At 36.7% G+C, this 14,369-nt stretch overlaps 3 protein-coding genes across 7 annotated transcripts; 1 reads left to right on the plus strand and 2 right to left on the minus strand.

Moving 5' to 3' along the window:
• Positions 1–183: 183 nt before the first annotated feature.
• Positions 184–13,370, minus strand: Wnt5 (Wnt oncogene analog 5). 5 transcript variants are annotated; one of them, XM_089262630.1, is made up of 11 exons: positions 13,226–13,360; positions 13,045–13,137; positions 10,021–10,454; positions 2,719–4,294; positions 2,565–2,649; positions 2,325–2,505; positions 1,545–2,025; positions 1,301–1,480; positions 938–1,040; positions 569–736; positions 184–492 (listed from the first exon to the last, which is right to left on the minus strand). In XM_089262630.1, the coding sequence occupies exons 3-11, from the start codon at positions 10,134–10,136 to the stop codon at positions 305–307; spliced, it is 3,078 nt and encodes a 1,025-aa protein (XP_089118756.1). In that variant the 5' UTR covers positions 10,137–10,454; positions 13,045–13,137; positions 13,226–13,360; the 3' UTR covers positions 184–304. The 5 variants fall into 5 exon arrangements, with proteins under 5 accessions (XP_089118756.1, XP_017958628.1, XP_017958629.1 ...); XM_018103139.3 differs by lacking the exon at positions 13,045–13,137 and having other exon boundaries at positions 13,226–13,370; XM_018103140.3 differs by lacking the exon at positions 13,045–13,137 and having other exon boundaries at positions 13,217–13,358.
• On the plus strand, positions 4,933–5,827 carry LOC108652974 (uncharacterized). The gene has a single exon (XM_018103192.3). The coding sequence runs from the start codon at positions 5,096–5,098 to the stop codon at positions 5,660–5,662; it is 567 nt and encodes a 188-aa protein (XP_017958681.3). The 5' UTR covers positions 4,933–5,095; the 3' UTR covers positions 5,663–5,827.
• Positions 5,903–8,719, minus strand: LOC108652984 (uncharacterized). Its single transcript, XM_018103204.3, has 2 exons — positions 7,883–8,719; positions 5,903–6,104 (listed from the first exon to the last, which is right to left on the minus strand). The coding sequence occupies exons 1-2, from the start codon at positions 8,063–8,065 to the stop codon at positions 5,928–5,930; spliced, it is 360 nt and encodes a 119-aa protein (XP_017958693.1). The 5' UTR covers positions 8,066–8,719; the 3' UTR covers positions 5,903–5,927.
• Positions 13,371–14,369: the final 999 nt, after the last annotated feature.

The raw sequence follows: 14,369 nt of genomic DNA on the forward strand, positions 1-14,369 counted from the left end.
TATGTTTTTGTTTTGCTTTTTTCATAATCATAAAAATTTCGAATTGTTTACCTTGCTAATTTGTTTAATCTATAGTTTTTTCGTGTATACAGTACAACATATATACGCTAATCGAACCTTATGGTATAACCTTCTTGATTATAAATTGAGTGGCTAAGAAAAAAATCCATTAGGCAACAGACATGTTACTTATATAATTTAATAAATAATATTCTAAATCGATATATATATATAAATATGTTTAAATTTATGTTTATGTGAATCGTGATCATATGGACATTTTCTGTGCTGCCTATAGTAAAACCTATTTACAAGTGTGCTCCTCGAGTACTTTTGTACATACATCGCATTTAACCTGGCAGCACCAGTGGAATTTGCAGTTGCAGCGCTCACGAACAATAATATTTTTGGTGTTGTACCCTCGGCCACAGCAGAGTATACCGCAACCATCCAGACCCGATGACGACTTATTGCAGACGCGACCGTGCGTGCCTAAACAAAAAGGGAAAGTAAAATAGTCCATTAGATTTGAATATACCATATTTGTAAATGATAATCGATTGCTTACCTGACCATTGCAAGAGACGATTTGTTCGGCACCAGTCGGGGCTCTCATCTAAATAAATTAAATCATGTGCAGTGGGAACCTTAAATTCGCTGTTTTTAACCTGAAGACGTCCGCGTTTATTCAGCTTCACTTCTGTAGCCTCTTCATATTTCTCACGCAAATAATCACCTAAAATAGATGTGTAAAATAAAACAAATTAGTATACGAGTATTATCAAACTTAGTAAAATAAGTATAACGAGTACATAAATCCCAAGTATAAGCGTTCCTAAATCGTTTTAATAAATATATATAGCAAATATATTTATTATTCAATTATTGGTCACGCCTTCCTTGTCGCCTTCCTTCACTCATTCTTAGTAATACTTACCAATTTCTCTTATGGAAGATAACTGCTGCCAACACGTAATCAAACTGCAAGAGCCTGAGACTCCATGGCATTTGCAGGTAATGCGTGTTTTTTTAATCACCGCCTAATTGGATGAATGATAGAGGAACATGTATATTAGTATCAAATTAAGCACCATTTGTAAATGAAAAATATATTATATACTTAATGGTCAATTCTTTATTCACCAATCTCAACTGCTTGATGCCCACATCTGATCTAATCTGAACTGATCTGTATTCAAATACATAACATTTTCTAAGCCCGGGTTTCATGACTATACATTCTACTATTAACCTTAGGCCAGACCCCATTCATTCTAATATACCTCTGCTCTAAACTTACCCTGCGGCCAGCTTCATTGTTGTGTAAATTCATTAGACTTCGAGCCTTATTGTTAATGTTGGGCAGCATGGGCGCATCTGCACTGACAGCCCGTTGGTTTTTGCGCTTGCGTTTACGCCTCTTGCTGTTCGCCTCTCCGAGGAAAAGTTTCGAGTTTAAAATTTCCCGATTAATTTTTTCCTGTTTTCAATTAAGTATATTAATTAATATCAGTAACATTTTGTATTGTAAACCTTTTTCTTACCTGTAGCTCAAGCATTTCTGTTTCCTTTAATTTGGAATTCAGAATTTCTTTTGTAATGCGTTCCTGAAGCTCCAACAAATCGTCTGGGTTAATGCGCGGCTCTGTCCCACCTCCATCTCCGTCTGCGGCTTCGTATTCTTGTTTGGGCGGTGCAAGCGATGATGACGACGACGACGATGGTGGACGTGTTGTTGGTGTCTTATCCACAGGCTGATCTTTCATTTTGCTGTTGGCTTTGGGCTGCACCTCATACAGAACGGTTGTCGTTGAATTACTCTCTGCCACAGCTCCATTAACCAAATGCAATTTCTTGGTCGCTTTCGGAGCTGTCACATTGAAGTCGGACTTCCCAGCCTCCTTTGCTCCATTCGTTTCGATTTGCTTGCGCTTTTGTGGCGTGCCACGACGCTCGGGGTTGCCAGCACCGCGAGTGCCGCGACGCGTTTCCTTCTCACGTACATCAATAAAATCTGTTGCAAATCTAACGATATAAGAGGAGGAAATATTTCATGGTTAATTTGTGTACATACAAAAAGTATTCTTATCGAGCCTATTAAGTTTATGAGATATATATTGGACGAGAGACAGGCGTAAGGACAGACAGACATGGCTAATTGGACATTCATAACTATACAAATCAGGAATAAACTTATATCTAATGATGTCTGAATACCTTTTGCTGCCTGAAAACCATTCACATTAACCATACTAACTCTTATGTTTATAATCCCATCAAGAGTATTATAATTGTACAGGCTATTCAATTATGTTCATACTCACTTGTATGCATACTCGAGATTGTCGCCGCAGCCACCCCAGGTCCAGTCGTCGTGCAGCTGTTTGGGTCGCGAGCCCCGCGAGCAGCCGCACGAGGTCAGCTGGCCATCGCGACAGGCGCGAGCTATAAAACTGGTCACAGTCGCTGCAGCCAGTGCATGGATGAAGGCCATTTCTGGTGAGCCTGAAATGAAGTTGAATTTATTTATATATATTTTACACATTTTATACACTTTATCTTACCTAAGCCAGTCATGGGCCCAAACACCGAAACATCTTCTGTGGTGCTGCAATTCCAACGTCGATTTTTAAATTGGAATTGGCATTCCTGGAGAAGGAACGAGAAAGGAAGAAATATTTAAATATTTTTCAAAACGTAGCTTTCTCATTCACTTACCTGTATGGCTGCACGCGCTCCCCGACTAATCGCCGGCATAACGCTCGTGTGCAAGGCGCAGAGTTTCTTCTGTCCATACGTAAGGCCGTCAACTGTGTAACAGTTGTCAGGATTTAAGTCTATAGTTTCTGAATAAGCCGGCGGGGCTGGTGTGGTTTCATTGTCTGGCTCTTTCGGCACCATCATGCCGAGCTGCTGCATATTGGCGAGCATGAACTCGCGATCGTTGGTGACGCCCGCTGAAGTCATTATGATGTCATGGGCAAAGAAATTGCCCGCAGGCGCGGGCCTCTCAATTGAGATGGGCGCCTGATCTGCTTGAGTGCCGCTGGCGTAGCGCCGTTTGTGCTGTGAGCGTGCGACACGCGACAGAATCTGCAGCTCCGACGCATCGTCGGTTGGGAGCGGTTGGACCTTAAATGAGTCGGGTATTTCAATGGACACAGCGAAGCGCTTGGTGTTATTTATCGTCTGTACGACCGGCTCATAGTGGGGCCGCATAAATTCGGCCTGGCCGCGAAACCATTCGTCGCGCTCACGCTGTCGCTGCTGCTCCTCGCGCTGGCGCTGGCGCACACACTTGGGCGAGTCGGGATTGCGCAAGCACACGGGCCGCTTGGTAGTTCGCTTCGATGTTGTGTCCACCGGAGTGGGCGTGGTTGTTATGGGTATGCTTTTCGCCGTAGTCGTCTGCTCCTCACTGAGCAGATGCACCTGCGGCACCGTATCGAAACTGGCGCGCTCCTTGCTGCGATCCATGGTGCCACCATCGCCGCCAATCGCATGGAAGAAACTGTTTGCCTCATCCTCGTTGTGATAGTAGCCACCGAATGGCTTCTGGCCCGGCGTGTGCGCCCCCTGAGGTACTTTGCGTGTGGGCGGCGCTATGGGAGCGGCATACTGGAGTATCGGTCGCTGGGGCCGCTTGGCGCTCGCAGACGAACCCGTTGACTGCTTTGCCTTCTCCTTCTGTAGGCTTGGGAACTTCACAAACTTGGACTCAAAGTTGGTGTCACTCTTCGTCATGTTGTGCAGGAAGAGTATGTGCTTCTTCAGATCATCGATATTTGATGTCGGATCGGGTGTTGTGGTTGTGCTCGTTTGAGCTGTCGTGCTGCGACGTCGCGTGGCCATGGCCAGGGCGGAGCGCGTCGGCATTGTGCTGGCAGCCACCGACGCTCGGTTCGGGGCAGACCAACGCTCTGGCGAGGCATTCTTCAGTGCCATGGGCACAATGAACTTGCGATCCTCGTCCGTTAGACTGGCCGGCAGACCGTTCTCATCGGTGTCCTCGTCGAGCAGAATGATCTGCTTTTGGTCCATCTCCTCCTGAATCGGATGCACGCGCCGTGCCTGAGCACTGGGCGTGTCCAGTCTTTTGGTCAGATCGGCCTTCACATAGCCAGTCACCGAATCGCGCAGATCCACCGGCTTTATGAACGTGCCCAGCTTGCGCAAGCCCTCCTGGTGCATGTAGGCCTGTTCGTCTTTGGTGATATTTAGCGGGATGCTCGTATTGGCCAGCACCTCGTCATGCGGGCCAAATTCAATGAATGGCGAGCGTAATCCCAGACAGCTGCAAGACGGAAAAATAAGTTGTTAAATATTGCTGTTAATATTTGATAAAAGAAATTACTAATACGATGTCATACTCCCTGTACCGCAGCTATTCTTAGGAGACCTTCAACCAAAACCTTTCACATTTTAGCCAATTTCTCTCGAAAAAAAGGATTCTATATTAAACTAGAAATCTCTTCTAGAAGTGGAGATCCTTTGCAGCTTATATTTCACTTATCACACGCCTTGGAAAGAGGTTAAGCCAAAGGATGAAAGAGCTCCCCCGGTTCCACTAACAAAGTTTACGTTTTATAGTATATTCACAACTATTATTCTATTCATATTTTACGTAACTCTGTTTAAATATATAACAAATTTCTTGTTGACTTTTACAGTTCTTTAATATGTCTTAAATATGTTGTTAAGATATACCATAAGCACAAATGTCTACATATTTCATAATAGCATCGATACTGATTATATAATTTTTATTGAGAAAAACTCAATATTGTTTTAGGAAACTCTATTCAGTTAACGGTTTTTCAAACTCGGTAATTTTGGACAAAGTAAATTCGTACACTCACAGAGTTATCTATTGATAGATATCAGTGATGATTTTGTTTTTTTAATTTGTAATCTAGCATTGCTGGCGTTTGCTTAATATGGAACGAAAACAAATGAATTTTCCCTTCAGAAACATAGTTTTCGTTTTTAATAAACGGGTTTTTCAAGTTATTTTATGTACGGTTGAGACATCAGGCCGAAGAACAGTTACAGCTGTTTCAACATCTCGGGGAATCATGGAATCTATGCGGTCTGTATGTCTGCCTGTTATCTATGGATAGGCATGCCAATGCAGCTGATGATGCCATTACCTTCGAAGGTGCTGTCAAAGTTTAATTATCAAACTAGGCCAAGTGTTTGCAGCGATTTCTCGTTCGAAAGTCGTTGTATAAAAGTGAGAGACAGCGCCAGACGTAGCATCAGTTCAATTCGTACTTTAAACCCAAATACAATGAAGATCAGTCTTGCATTCATACTTGCCATAGCCGCCTGCGTCGGCACGAGCCATGGACTAGGCGGCACCAACAGCGAAGGATTCGACTATGTCTGGGGCATGAAGGTGGCAGCCAGCCAGCTGATCGCCCGCGAGGTCGTCTACAGAGGCAAGACTCTGTTGGGCACCACAACAAAGACATACACGCTCACACAGGACCCGACTGCACCAAAAACTATCCAGTACATAGCCATTACAAATCTGAAACGGTTGCGAGGCGCCACAGCTGAGATCACGTCCGGCGGTGTCGGCAGCCAATCTGTCACAATCAAATTCACTTCGGCACGTGGCGGCGCCATCAAGTCTCAGGTGGAAATTTGGGGTGCATAAGAATCGCTTAAAATAATATCACCTAATGTATTTAGTATTTATTTGTGTCAATTAATCAATTAATCAATTCAATCAATTCAATTTAATTCAATAACTTGTCAATGCTTTCCGCTTGATTAGTGAATTTATATTAAATATATCATGTTTTTTAACACCTATTGAAAACTATGTGAGTATTACTATAAAAACCAATAATATTTTTAACAAATAATTCTTAATACATTTCCATATATTTTATTATACAAAATTGTTGTTGATTTCTTATTTATTTGCCATAAATTTCAACACGAAATATTAAGCCATAATTATACTGCGATTGTAGTTTGATGTTCACAAAGTTAAAACCAGGGCCTCCAGAATAAATCGTAGCATGGCCTCCCGTGTTGTTTGTCACCTGGTCGAACGCTCGTATTCCCGTTATGATGCGCCCATTACCAATTCCCTAAATTGTGTGCGAAACCGAAATATTTATTGTTTGCCTCTTTGTTTCATTCATTTCATTTCGTTTTAGCGTATTTTCGTTTTTTACAAGCGATTTATTTACAGGATTTACGTGCGTGAATAAGATTAGTTTCTGAATATGTACAATGGATGGATGTATAGCCATTTGAAATGTAAGGAAAGAGACGGAAATAGTTAGCCTATACATTTTATATTTACAGTAAAAAGTTTTTTGTTGCTTTTACAATGAAATTGAATTTTAAAGAATATTTTTACATTTATAAAATTCTCTCATATTTAGATATTTATTTTCTATTTAACTTCTCACATTTGCATGGCTTTCAATTATTTCCTGAATTAGTTTTTTACTCTTTTTTTAGGCAATGATTTTATATTTTACTTTTATTTTTTTACGTCATGAATATTTGTTTATGTTAAATACAATTAGATTGATATAAGCTGGATGAATAAATGATTTGAGTTAGACATATGAATGGGTGGGCAAATTATTGAATAGATAACTTTACAGTTCCATTAACACTCCCGAAAAGCGTGGGCGTGATTTGAGGAAATTTCCCTTGATTTTGTATCATCTTTAATGTAATTAACACATTTAATTGGCTGCTTCAAATTTGTGGCTTATATGTGGGACGCAAGCTAATGAATATCTATTCGATTATTCAACTGTGGAGGACAGAGTTTTAAGGTATCATTGGGGACACACCTCTTAGAAAATGCTGAGCACGTCATCTCTTGCAACTCTTGCAAGCTTTTTATGTTTTGTACTTAGAATATTTCTATTCTATATTAATTATAACTGCTATGTTTTATGTAAAATCTGCAAGGAAAATCTATCCAAGTTGCAGCTTGAAGTATGTATATACATATATCCCAGACACTATAGTACTCTGCTCTTATAGTCCATCCATTCGACGCTTTTTCGCACACATAAGCACGTGCTTCGCTTATTGCGCACTTTACAAGCGCAGCCGCTGCGTAAAATGCTGCGTAAAAGCAGCGCTTATAAGATTTACTATGACAGATTTATTTATTAACGACTTTTATAATGCACGCTCCTCAATGAGAGAAGTTTCCCAAATCCAAAATGTATGAATAATCACCAGGAAATCATAGGAGTTTTAGATTTAACATAAAGGCTTTTGTATACGCTCAGAAATTCTTGGTTTTATCTATGATATCTATTTATTGGAGAATATAAATCTTTAAGCCTGCAGTTGACGTAATTATTTACTATAGATCTATATATATCTATATATTAATTTCATTAAAATATAAATTTATATATTCACAGGAACTATCGATCTACAATCAAACACTATTGAAATTTAATAGCTGTAAAAGCAGCGAGCTTATTGAGAGCTCTCTTCCGATTTGCAGTCCTCTTTCTATATATAAAAAACAAAACTAAACCGGAAATGCGAATATATACTATATGTGTTATTGTGCATATAAATTTTCACACTTATTTAAAACTAATTGCTAATTAAATATTTCAATTTGCCAAAAAACATAGAAAACTTGTCAAACTGTTGGCCGAATTGCAAATTGAAATCGGGGTTATCAACATATGTATGCTCGGATTCGCAATAGGAATATAGCGAACCGAGACATGTGGCATGTGTTTATACACTGCGAGAAATCCATGTCTGATTGGGCGGGAAAATGAATGAGTGGGCGAACGGCATGCGACTCGAGTTTAATTAACACTAGTGAATTCTTGAGATAATTTATCACATATATTTAGATAGCACTGCTCACATTTGTCGGATATTTGATTTCGTGCTCGACATATTTTTCTGGCGACGAGGGGTAGACAACGTTTTCGGCATGCAACAATTGCGCCGAATTGGAAATATTGCCCCATGTGCTGGATACGGAGAGCACAGGTGCCACGCAATATAACACCAAGAGGAAACACGGAACAACAACACTGACAAACATTTCCAGTTCAAGGTTCTCTAGGTTCTCTATATATATATATATAATTTGATAAGTGATCTCTGGGATCGAATTGAAAGTGATGCTCGTTGCTCGCCCTTAACTAAATTTAATTAGTTAAGCTTCCAGTTGATTCGAATGTTATCAGTTTTAATAGTTGTTGTTGTTGTTATTATTGTTATTGTTGTAGTAGGTGCATATATATTATATAAATAGAGCTTTCGATTTTTGTTATATGCTCAGTCTGTTGGTACAACCGCTCTCGATAAGTATATATTCTCAACTAATTCATGGCTCTGAAACGAGAGTTTTTTTTCCCCAAATGATGGCACTCGAAAATAGCTACAGCCTCATAGATTATATACATATATATATATATATATATATATTAAATATACTCAACATGGTGAGTCAAAGATTGAGGCAGTTATACTTAAAACGCTTATCAATACGACGAGTGCGTCAGCGATCCGGAATATAATAGAAAAAAAATAACAATAAAATATGCTAGAAAATCGGTCTATGGCATGCCGGAAATGGAGTGCCCTTGAGCGCTCAGAAAATCCATTGCAATTTCTATGCTCGCATTGAATGCTCAACTATCTTCAAAGTACACTTGAAGAAAGTGCGTATTTCATTTAGAGATTACTGACCCTCTATAAAGTGTACAGATTGGTAGCATATGTAGCTACAGCCAGACATGCCTCTCATCCTCTCTCTCTCCCTCTCTCTGTATCTCTCTCCCTCTCTCTGTCTCTCTAAGTAACTCTCTCCCTTTTGTAGGCTCTCAGCTCCTACAGCTCTGGTTTAATCTAAGTCGAAATTTGCCATTGCAAACGGCGCACAGTTCGAAAAACTCGAGCTGTTTTTTCATATATGGGGGATTTTTTTAGTTTGCGACAAATTTAAAAAATATATTATTATAATTATAATAGGGATAATAGCTTTTAAATATTGTATCTATTATATGTGACTTTGTGTATATTATATGTATGTATGTATATATAACTATGTATGTTTTAATAAATATCTGCTGGGAACTGCCTTTACTTCAACTCATTAACAAATTCTATATTAGAAAAAAAATCCCGATATTTTTTTTTTCACACCTCGTATAAGTAAATTATCTACATGCCCATTTTTCTATACACATACATATATAATAGAAGAAATTATTTACACTAAATTCTAATATTCCACAACATTTAAATATAAATTCCTATAAATTGCGTTGCCATCGCAAGGGAAGAGCTAATTACTATTTTAAGGCAAGTGCTAGACTTAGAGATAATAAATAGAATTCAAATTCGTAGAACAAACTTTGGTCAGACTTTGCACAAAAAAATACTACGTAAGTCACTATTCATTATTTAGTTAATAAACAGCGAATTGTGCGAATTTGTAAAACAACAAATCGCCAGAGAGATAATGAGACACTATAAAATATAAATATAAACAATTCTTGAATAAAATAGGCAAATAGTTTTTAATGAGAATTATTTACTGGATGCATGAGGCCAATAGGATTACGAGAATAGCGTAGTCTAATTTGATATGGCTTGTGACTTGTGGAAATTACATTAGTGAATTCTTATTAGAATTGCAATTCGATAAACTGCGTAAATTTCCATACAAGAATGCGTGTTTTCAGTAACGGTGCTATACGATATGTATTGGAATATGCTTGTTATACATGATATGATATTTAAATTGATCGTATAAATATTTATAGTTAAGTACTCAAAGACACAATACACAACACTCTATGCTCCCAACTCCCTATCCACATTTAGTTAGAGTACAGTCTGTCTCATTGATTCGAATAGACAATACACCGTTTGATGACTGCAATATTCAGCTGCATATACACATATGTATGTATGTATGTATGTATGTATTTGTGATGTATGTACATATATTCATATTTCATATATAGAGATATATTGTTGAGCACTTACATCCATGTTGGAGCGCCTTGCAGGCCAGAGACGGCATCCAGACCTGTCACAGACAGCAGCACAAAAGTCATGATGATTGCCCACAGAAGAAATTGTTTCCTCTCAATGACTGGCATCTTTTTGTGTTGCAATCAAATTTACTGATAATTGAATTACAACAAATATTGATGGTTCTTCTTCTTCTGCTACTTGGTTCTCCACTGATCCCGTTATTCAAGGTTATTGAAATTATATGGCGAATTCTTGTATTATATATGTCAGTGATGGATCATTGATTTGATTAGTTTTAAACATTTTCAGATTTCTTTTATTATTGCTTTAAAACGTTTTGATTTAGCATTGCTTCGTTCCTAATGATTGGGCAAGAATCGCATCTCTCCTTTTCCATTAATGCTGGCTCTCTTTCAGTTCGCGCCACTTACAGTCGAAGACATCTGTAAGGAGAGAAATATTATTAGTTTTTAGCCTTTAATTTTATTTTTGTATTATACATATTTTTTAATATTAATATTCGAAAATTGCATTTATAATATTATTTTTATTTAATTTTCAAAAAATGATTTATCATTAAATTAAAACTTTGTTCTAGTTCTCTCTAGTTCTTTCCACTGCGCAAGCCTTTATCGCCATGCACTATCCTCACTTTGTCCTTATTGGAGAAAGAGTTGAATCTCGATTGCGCAACAAGCTGAGCTCACTGTAGCATTGGTTATTCATTTCCATCGATAGATTTTCCGATAAGCAGCAAGGGGAAAATCATATACATATATCGCTTTTCTTATTGATGCATCGTATTACTAAATAGCCGTCAACCTCAATGGCTGATTCAGGTTAGGAGAAAGCGACGACTACAAATCTCTTTAATCAGACCAACTTAATCTAAAGTAAGAATGTGCTTTCTAATCTATTCTGTCCCCAGATTCTCTGAGTAAAAACTAAATATACATACATACATATATGAAATGTACATCAAGTGCAGGTCAGATATATGAATTAGTCTCATTTCATGCAAAGATAATCAAATATGTATATAACTCGGATTCTACGTTCTTAGACTTAACTCATGTCGTAGGCTTCGTTGATTGAAAACTCTAGATATACTTTAACTGACTGTCGAGCATTTAAATTGGTAGTGGGCTTAAATTGTAGAGCGCATTTTATAAGAAAGAATGTGGATTGACTGAGGCACATGTAATTCAATTTCATTTTAATGTAGACAAGTCTTAAATGTAATCTAAAAATAAAAGCAAAACAAATTTCAAATATTGTAAAAGTCAAAAGTATTTAGCTATCATTAATAATTAGAAAAATAACATTTAAAAACTTAGTAATAAATAAAATAACTATTAAATAATAATAATATAACAAAAAAGCACAAATTTGATATATTATAAAAATGATATATAATTAATTTAATATATTAAATTATAATATATTAATTATAATATATTTTAAAAAAAATTGTCAAACATAAAACAAAATAGTTTTAATATCAAAACAAGTCGATTATTTTGAAAATAAAATCGCCTATCGATAAATTGAAATAAGCTAATCCATGGCCCAGCAATGACTTAAGTTCTATAATTCTTTCAGTTTCATTGTGCCCAAGATTAATGTTTATATCCATATGAATAGGTTGCACAGACAGGTAGAGAGATACTTTATGACCAAAGACCGCACAGCTGCTTCCGTCTACCTGTGACGCACATTCGCACAAAATCAAAAAGATTCCTTTTGTAACACTAATTTTCAATTAGTACCGGTAAATACATATCTAAAGTAAATTGTCCGTTCCTTTCTACTTTTGCCGCCACCGAGGTGGATAGGTAGGAGCCCAATTATATATTATATATGTATGTATGTATGTACAGTGTACGTATGTATGCATGTATTAAATCCCGGTGACTATTACACTCAGCACACACACACACACACAGATAGACTTTAACAATACAGAGACATGCGTATATGTGCATGCATCTAATCAATTTTCCACAAACACATACATATGTATATATTTTTTGGTATATTTTACCATAAATCTGGTCAAACTGCCCTGTATGTATGTATGTAGGTATGAACTTAGCTATTTGTATGTAAATTTTGACGATAAAATCCTTTCATTTTCAGATCGATGTGGTCACGGTTATTTTCATAATTAAATGCAATGGAAACACACACCCTTCTTTAAAAAACAGACGAACACACACATACATACACACACACACACACATGCATATAAACACGCATGCATACATTCATTGTGGTAACAAATTGTACGCATGTACATACATACATATATCAACTGTATGTCTGCCCGTCTGTCTGTCTGTATGTATACGTTTTGTTACCATAATTTGTAATTGGTCGCTGCAAGCATCAACTGCTGCTGCTGCTGCTGCTACTACTCCTGCTGCTACTGCTGCTGCTGCTGTATGATTTGCTTGACACACATGCCTGACATACAACTGTATACACTACTCTTATATTTTAAGTATGTTTGAGTGCTAAACACTCTCCGATGGCGCTGCTCCAGATATCTGAAGAAATTACACACACTCAAATACACTTGTGTACGTGCCTGTATATGTGTGTGTATATTAACTAACAGTGCGACTTGTTTACGGTAGGAAAAGATGCGTGCTTGCTCATGTATACACGCATACGCATGAGTAAATGTAAATGTATGTGTGTGTGTGTATGCATTCATTTATATAAAACCGTTCTTGAGCTGTCTGAGAAAGTGGTAAACATACAAATGTATGTATGTACGCATGTTTCTGTATACATATACATATATACATACATACCACACATACGCATGTACCTTTCGTAGCATAAAATTTGCTTTGTTTATACATGCATGTGTGTATCCGAATAGTCAAAAAAATTGAGCTCACTTAGCATTTTACATTCATTCAATTTGTTTGTATGCCCACTTTGTTTATATGCACCAACATTCATACATATGTATGTATATTTTGTTTATGTGACATCTCTATGTAAGCTTGTATGTATGTATACCTTACGATTTGTTTATATGTATAGTTGCATACGACACTGGTGGCACAATAGTATCAATTAATTACGCACAAACTTATATGTATGCACACGCATCTATAAATGCATGAATGTATTTAATTTAAGTGACACAAATTCATCACTTATGTTGCGCTCATATGTATGTAAAACTCACGAAACGTACAGAAACGCGTCCAAAAGAAATAAAGAAGCGCGCTGAGTTTTACTATGAACGGAAAATTGTAAATAACTGCAGAACTTGTTTGCCATTGAAGTCTTTCGTGGTGAGTTGTAAATAACTGAATAATAACATGCGTATCGATTGCCCGATATGTTTGAGCGATAACTATAGTATGCGACTAAGTGGCAGCACCAAATGTTGCCCTGGTTAAAAGTTGAGACACATTTTGTATACGATACTTTTACCTTCTCATATTATATGTGAGTTGCGCATCATGTTGCTATGGTGCAAATTAGTAGAAGTTTAAATATATGCCTACAATAACAAAGTCGAAATAATATTGAGATATTTTTAATATTAAATTACATTTAAATTATTGATTAAAAGTATTCATAACAGATCCAAAATGGAATCTTATTCATATGTTCGATCTTTCATTGCATTCTCCTAGTTCGATTACAAAAAGTAAGAAACAGGCATTTTACGCATAACTCGTGAAGTATAAGACGATAGTTTGTCGTGCGATAAATCGTAAAGTACACTGACAATATGTCCCTCATGAAACAGTAATTTTAAAAATTGTTTATGTTTGCTAATTAGAGTTGTTCCGAGCTGTTGTTTAAAATGTAAACCTTGAGAAACGCCTTATTGAATTAAATCATTCCTTCTGATTCTGTCCAGGCTTGAGCCAATAAGCTAAATTAAATAAAAATACTAATAGCAAACATCAAATATTTGATTTTTATATAAAAGATAAATAATTTAACACAAAGTATATTATTATAAATATATAAGCAGTTGATTTAATTTAATCACTCAACTATCCATATAATACATTTTTTAGAGTTTCGATAACTTCTCAGTGAAGTCATAAAGAATTAATTTATATATTACAAGCAAATTGCAATGCATATTTTATATTTTTTATGAAGCAACAAAATTAATTTGATAAAATATATAGTTAATTTGTTAAATATAAATGTTGAATTTACTAAAGATTTCTATTGGCAAATACCGATAACTCGATGAGCCATCGTAGTTTCTTGTGCAAAAGTGATTTGGACAATTTCGTCGGTATGAAATCGTGCTTACATGCATGCAAGCCTGTTGCTCACGCTCCAACTCAAACCTGATCTTGTCAACACAT

The sequence above is a fragment of the Drosophila navojoa genome, chromosome 5 (assembly GCF_054131105.1).
Source record: "Drosophila navojoa isolate 15081-1374.11 chromosome 5, UAZ_NAV_1.0, whole genome shotgun sequence".
NCBI lineage: Eukaryota > Metazoa > Arthropoda > Insecta > Diptera > Drosophilidae > Drosophila > Drosophila navojoa.

Coding starts and splice junctions, on each gene's coding strand:
- LOC108652974 (XM_018103192.3), top strand. CDS start 5,096: ATGTCTGCCTGTTATCTATGGATAGGCATGCCAATGCAGCTGATGATG.
- LOC108652984 (XM_018103204.3), bottom strand. CDS start 8,065: ATGTTTGTCAGTGTTGTTGTTCCGTGTTTCCTCTTGGTGTTATATTGC. Junction 6,105..7,882: donor AAATCAAATATCCGACAAAT/GTGAGCAGTGCT, acceptor CACACAATTTAG/GGAATTGGTAATGGGCGCAT.
- Wnt5 (XM_018103139.3), bottom strand. CDS start 10,136: ATGCCAGTCATTGAGAGGAAACAATTTCTTCTGTGGGCAATCATCATG. Junction 2,026..2,324: donor AATCTCGAGTATGCATACAA/GTGAGTATGAAC, acceptor TTATATCGTTAG/ATTTGCAACAGATTTTATTG. Junction 1,481..1,544: donor CAGAAATGCTTGAGCTACAG/GTAAGAAAAAGG, acceptor AATTGAAAACAG/GAAAAAATTAATCGGGAAAT.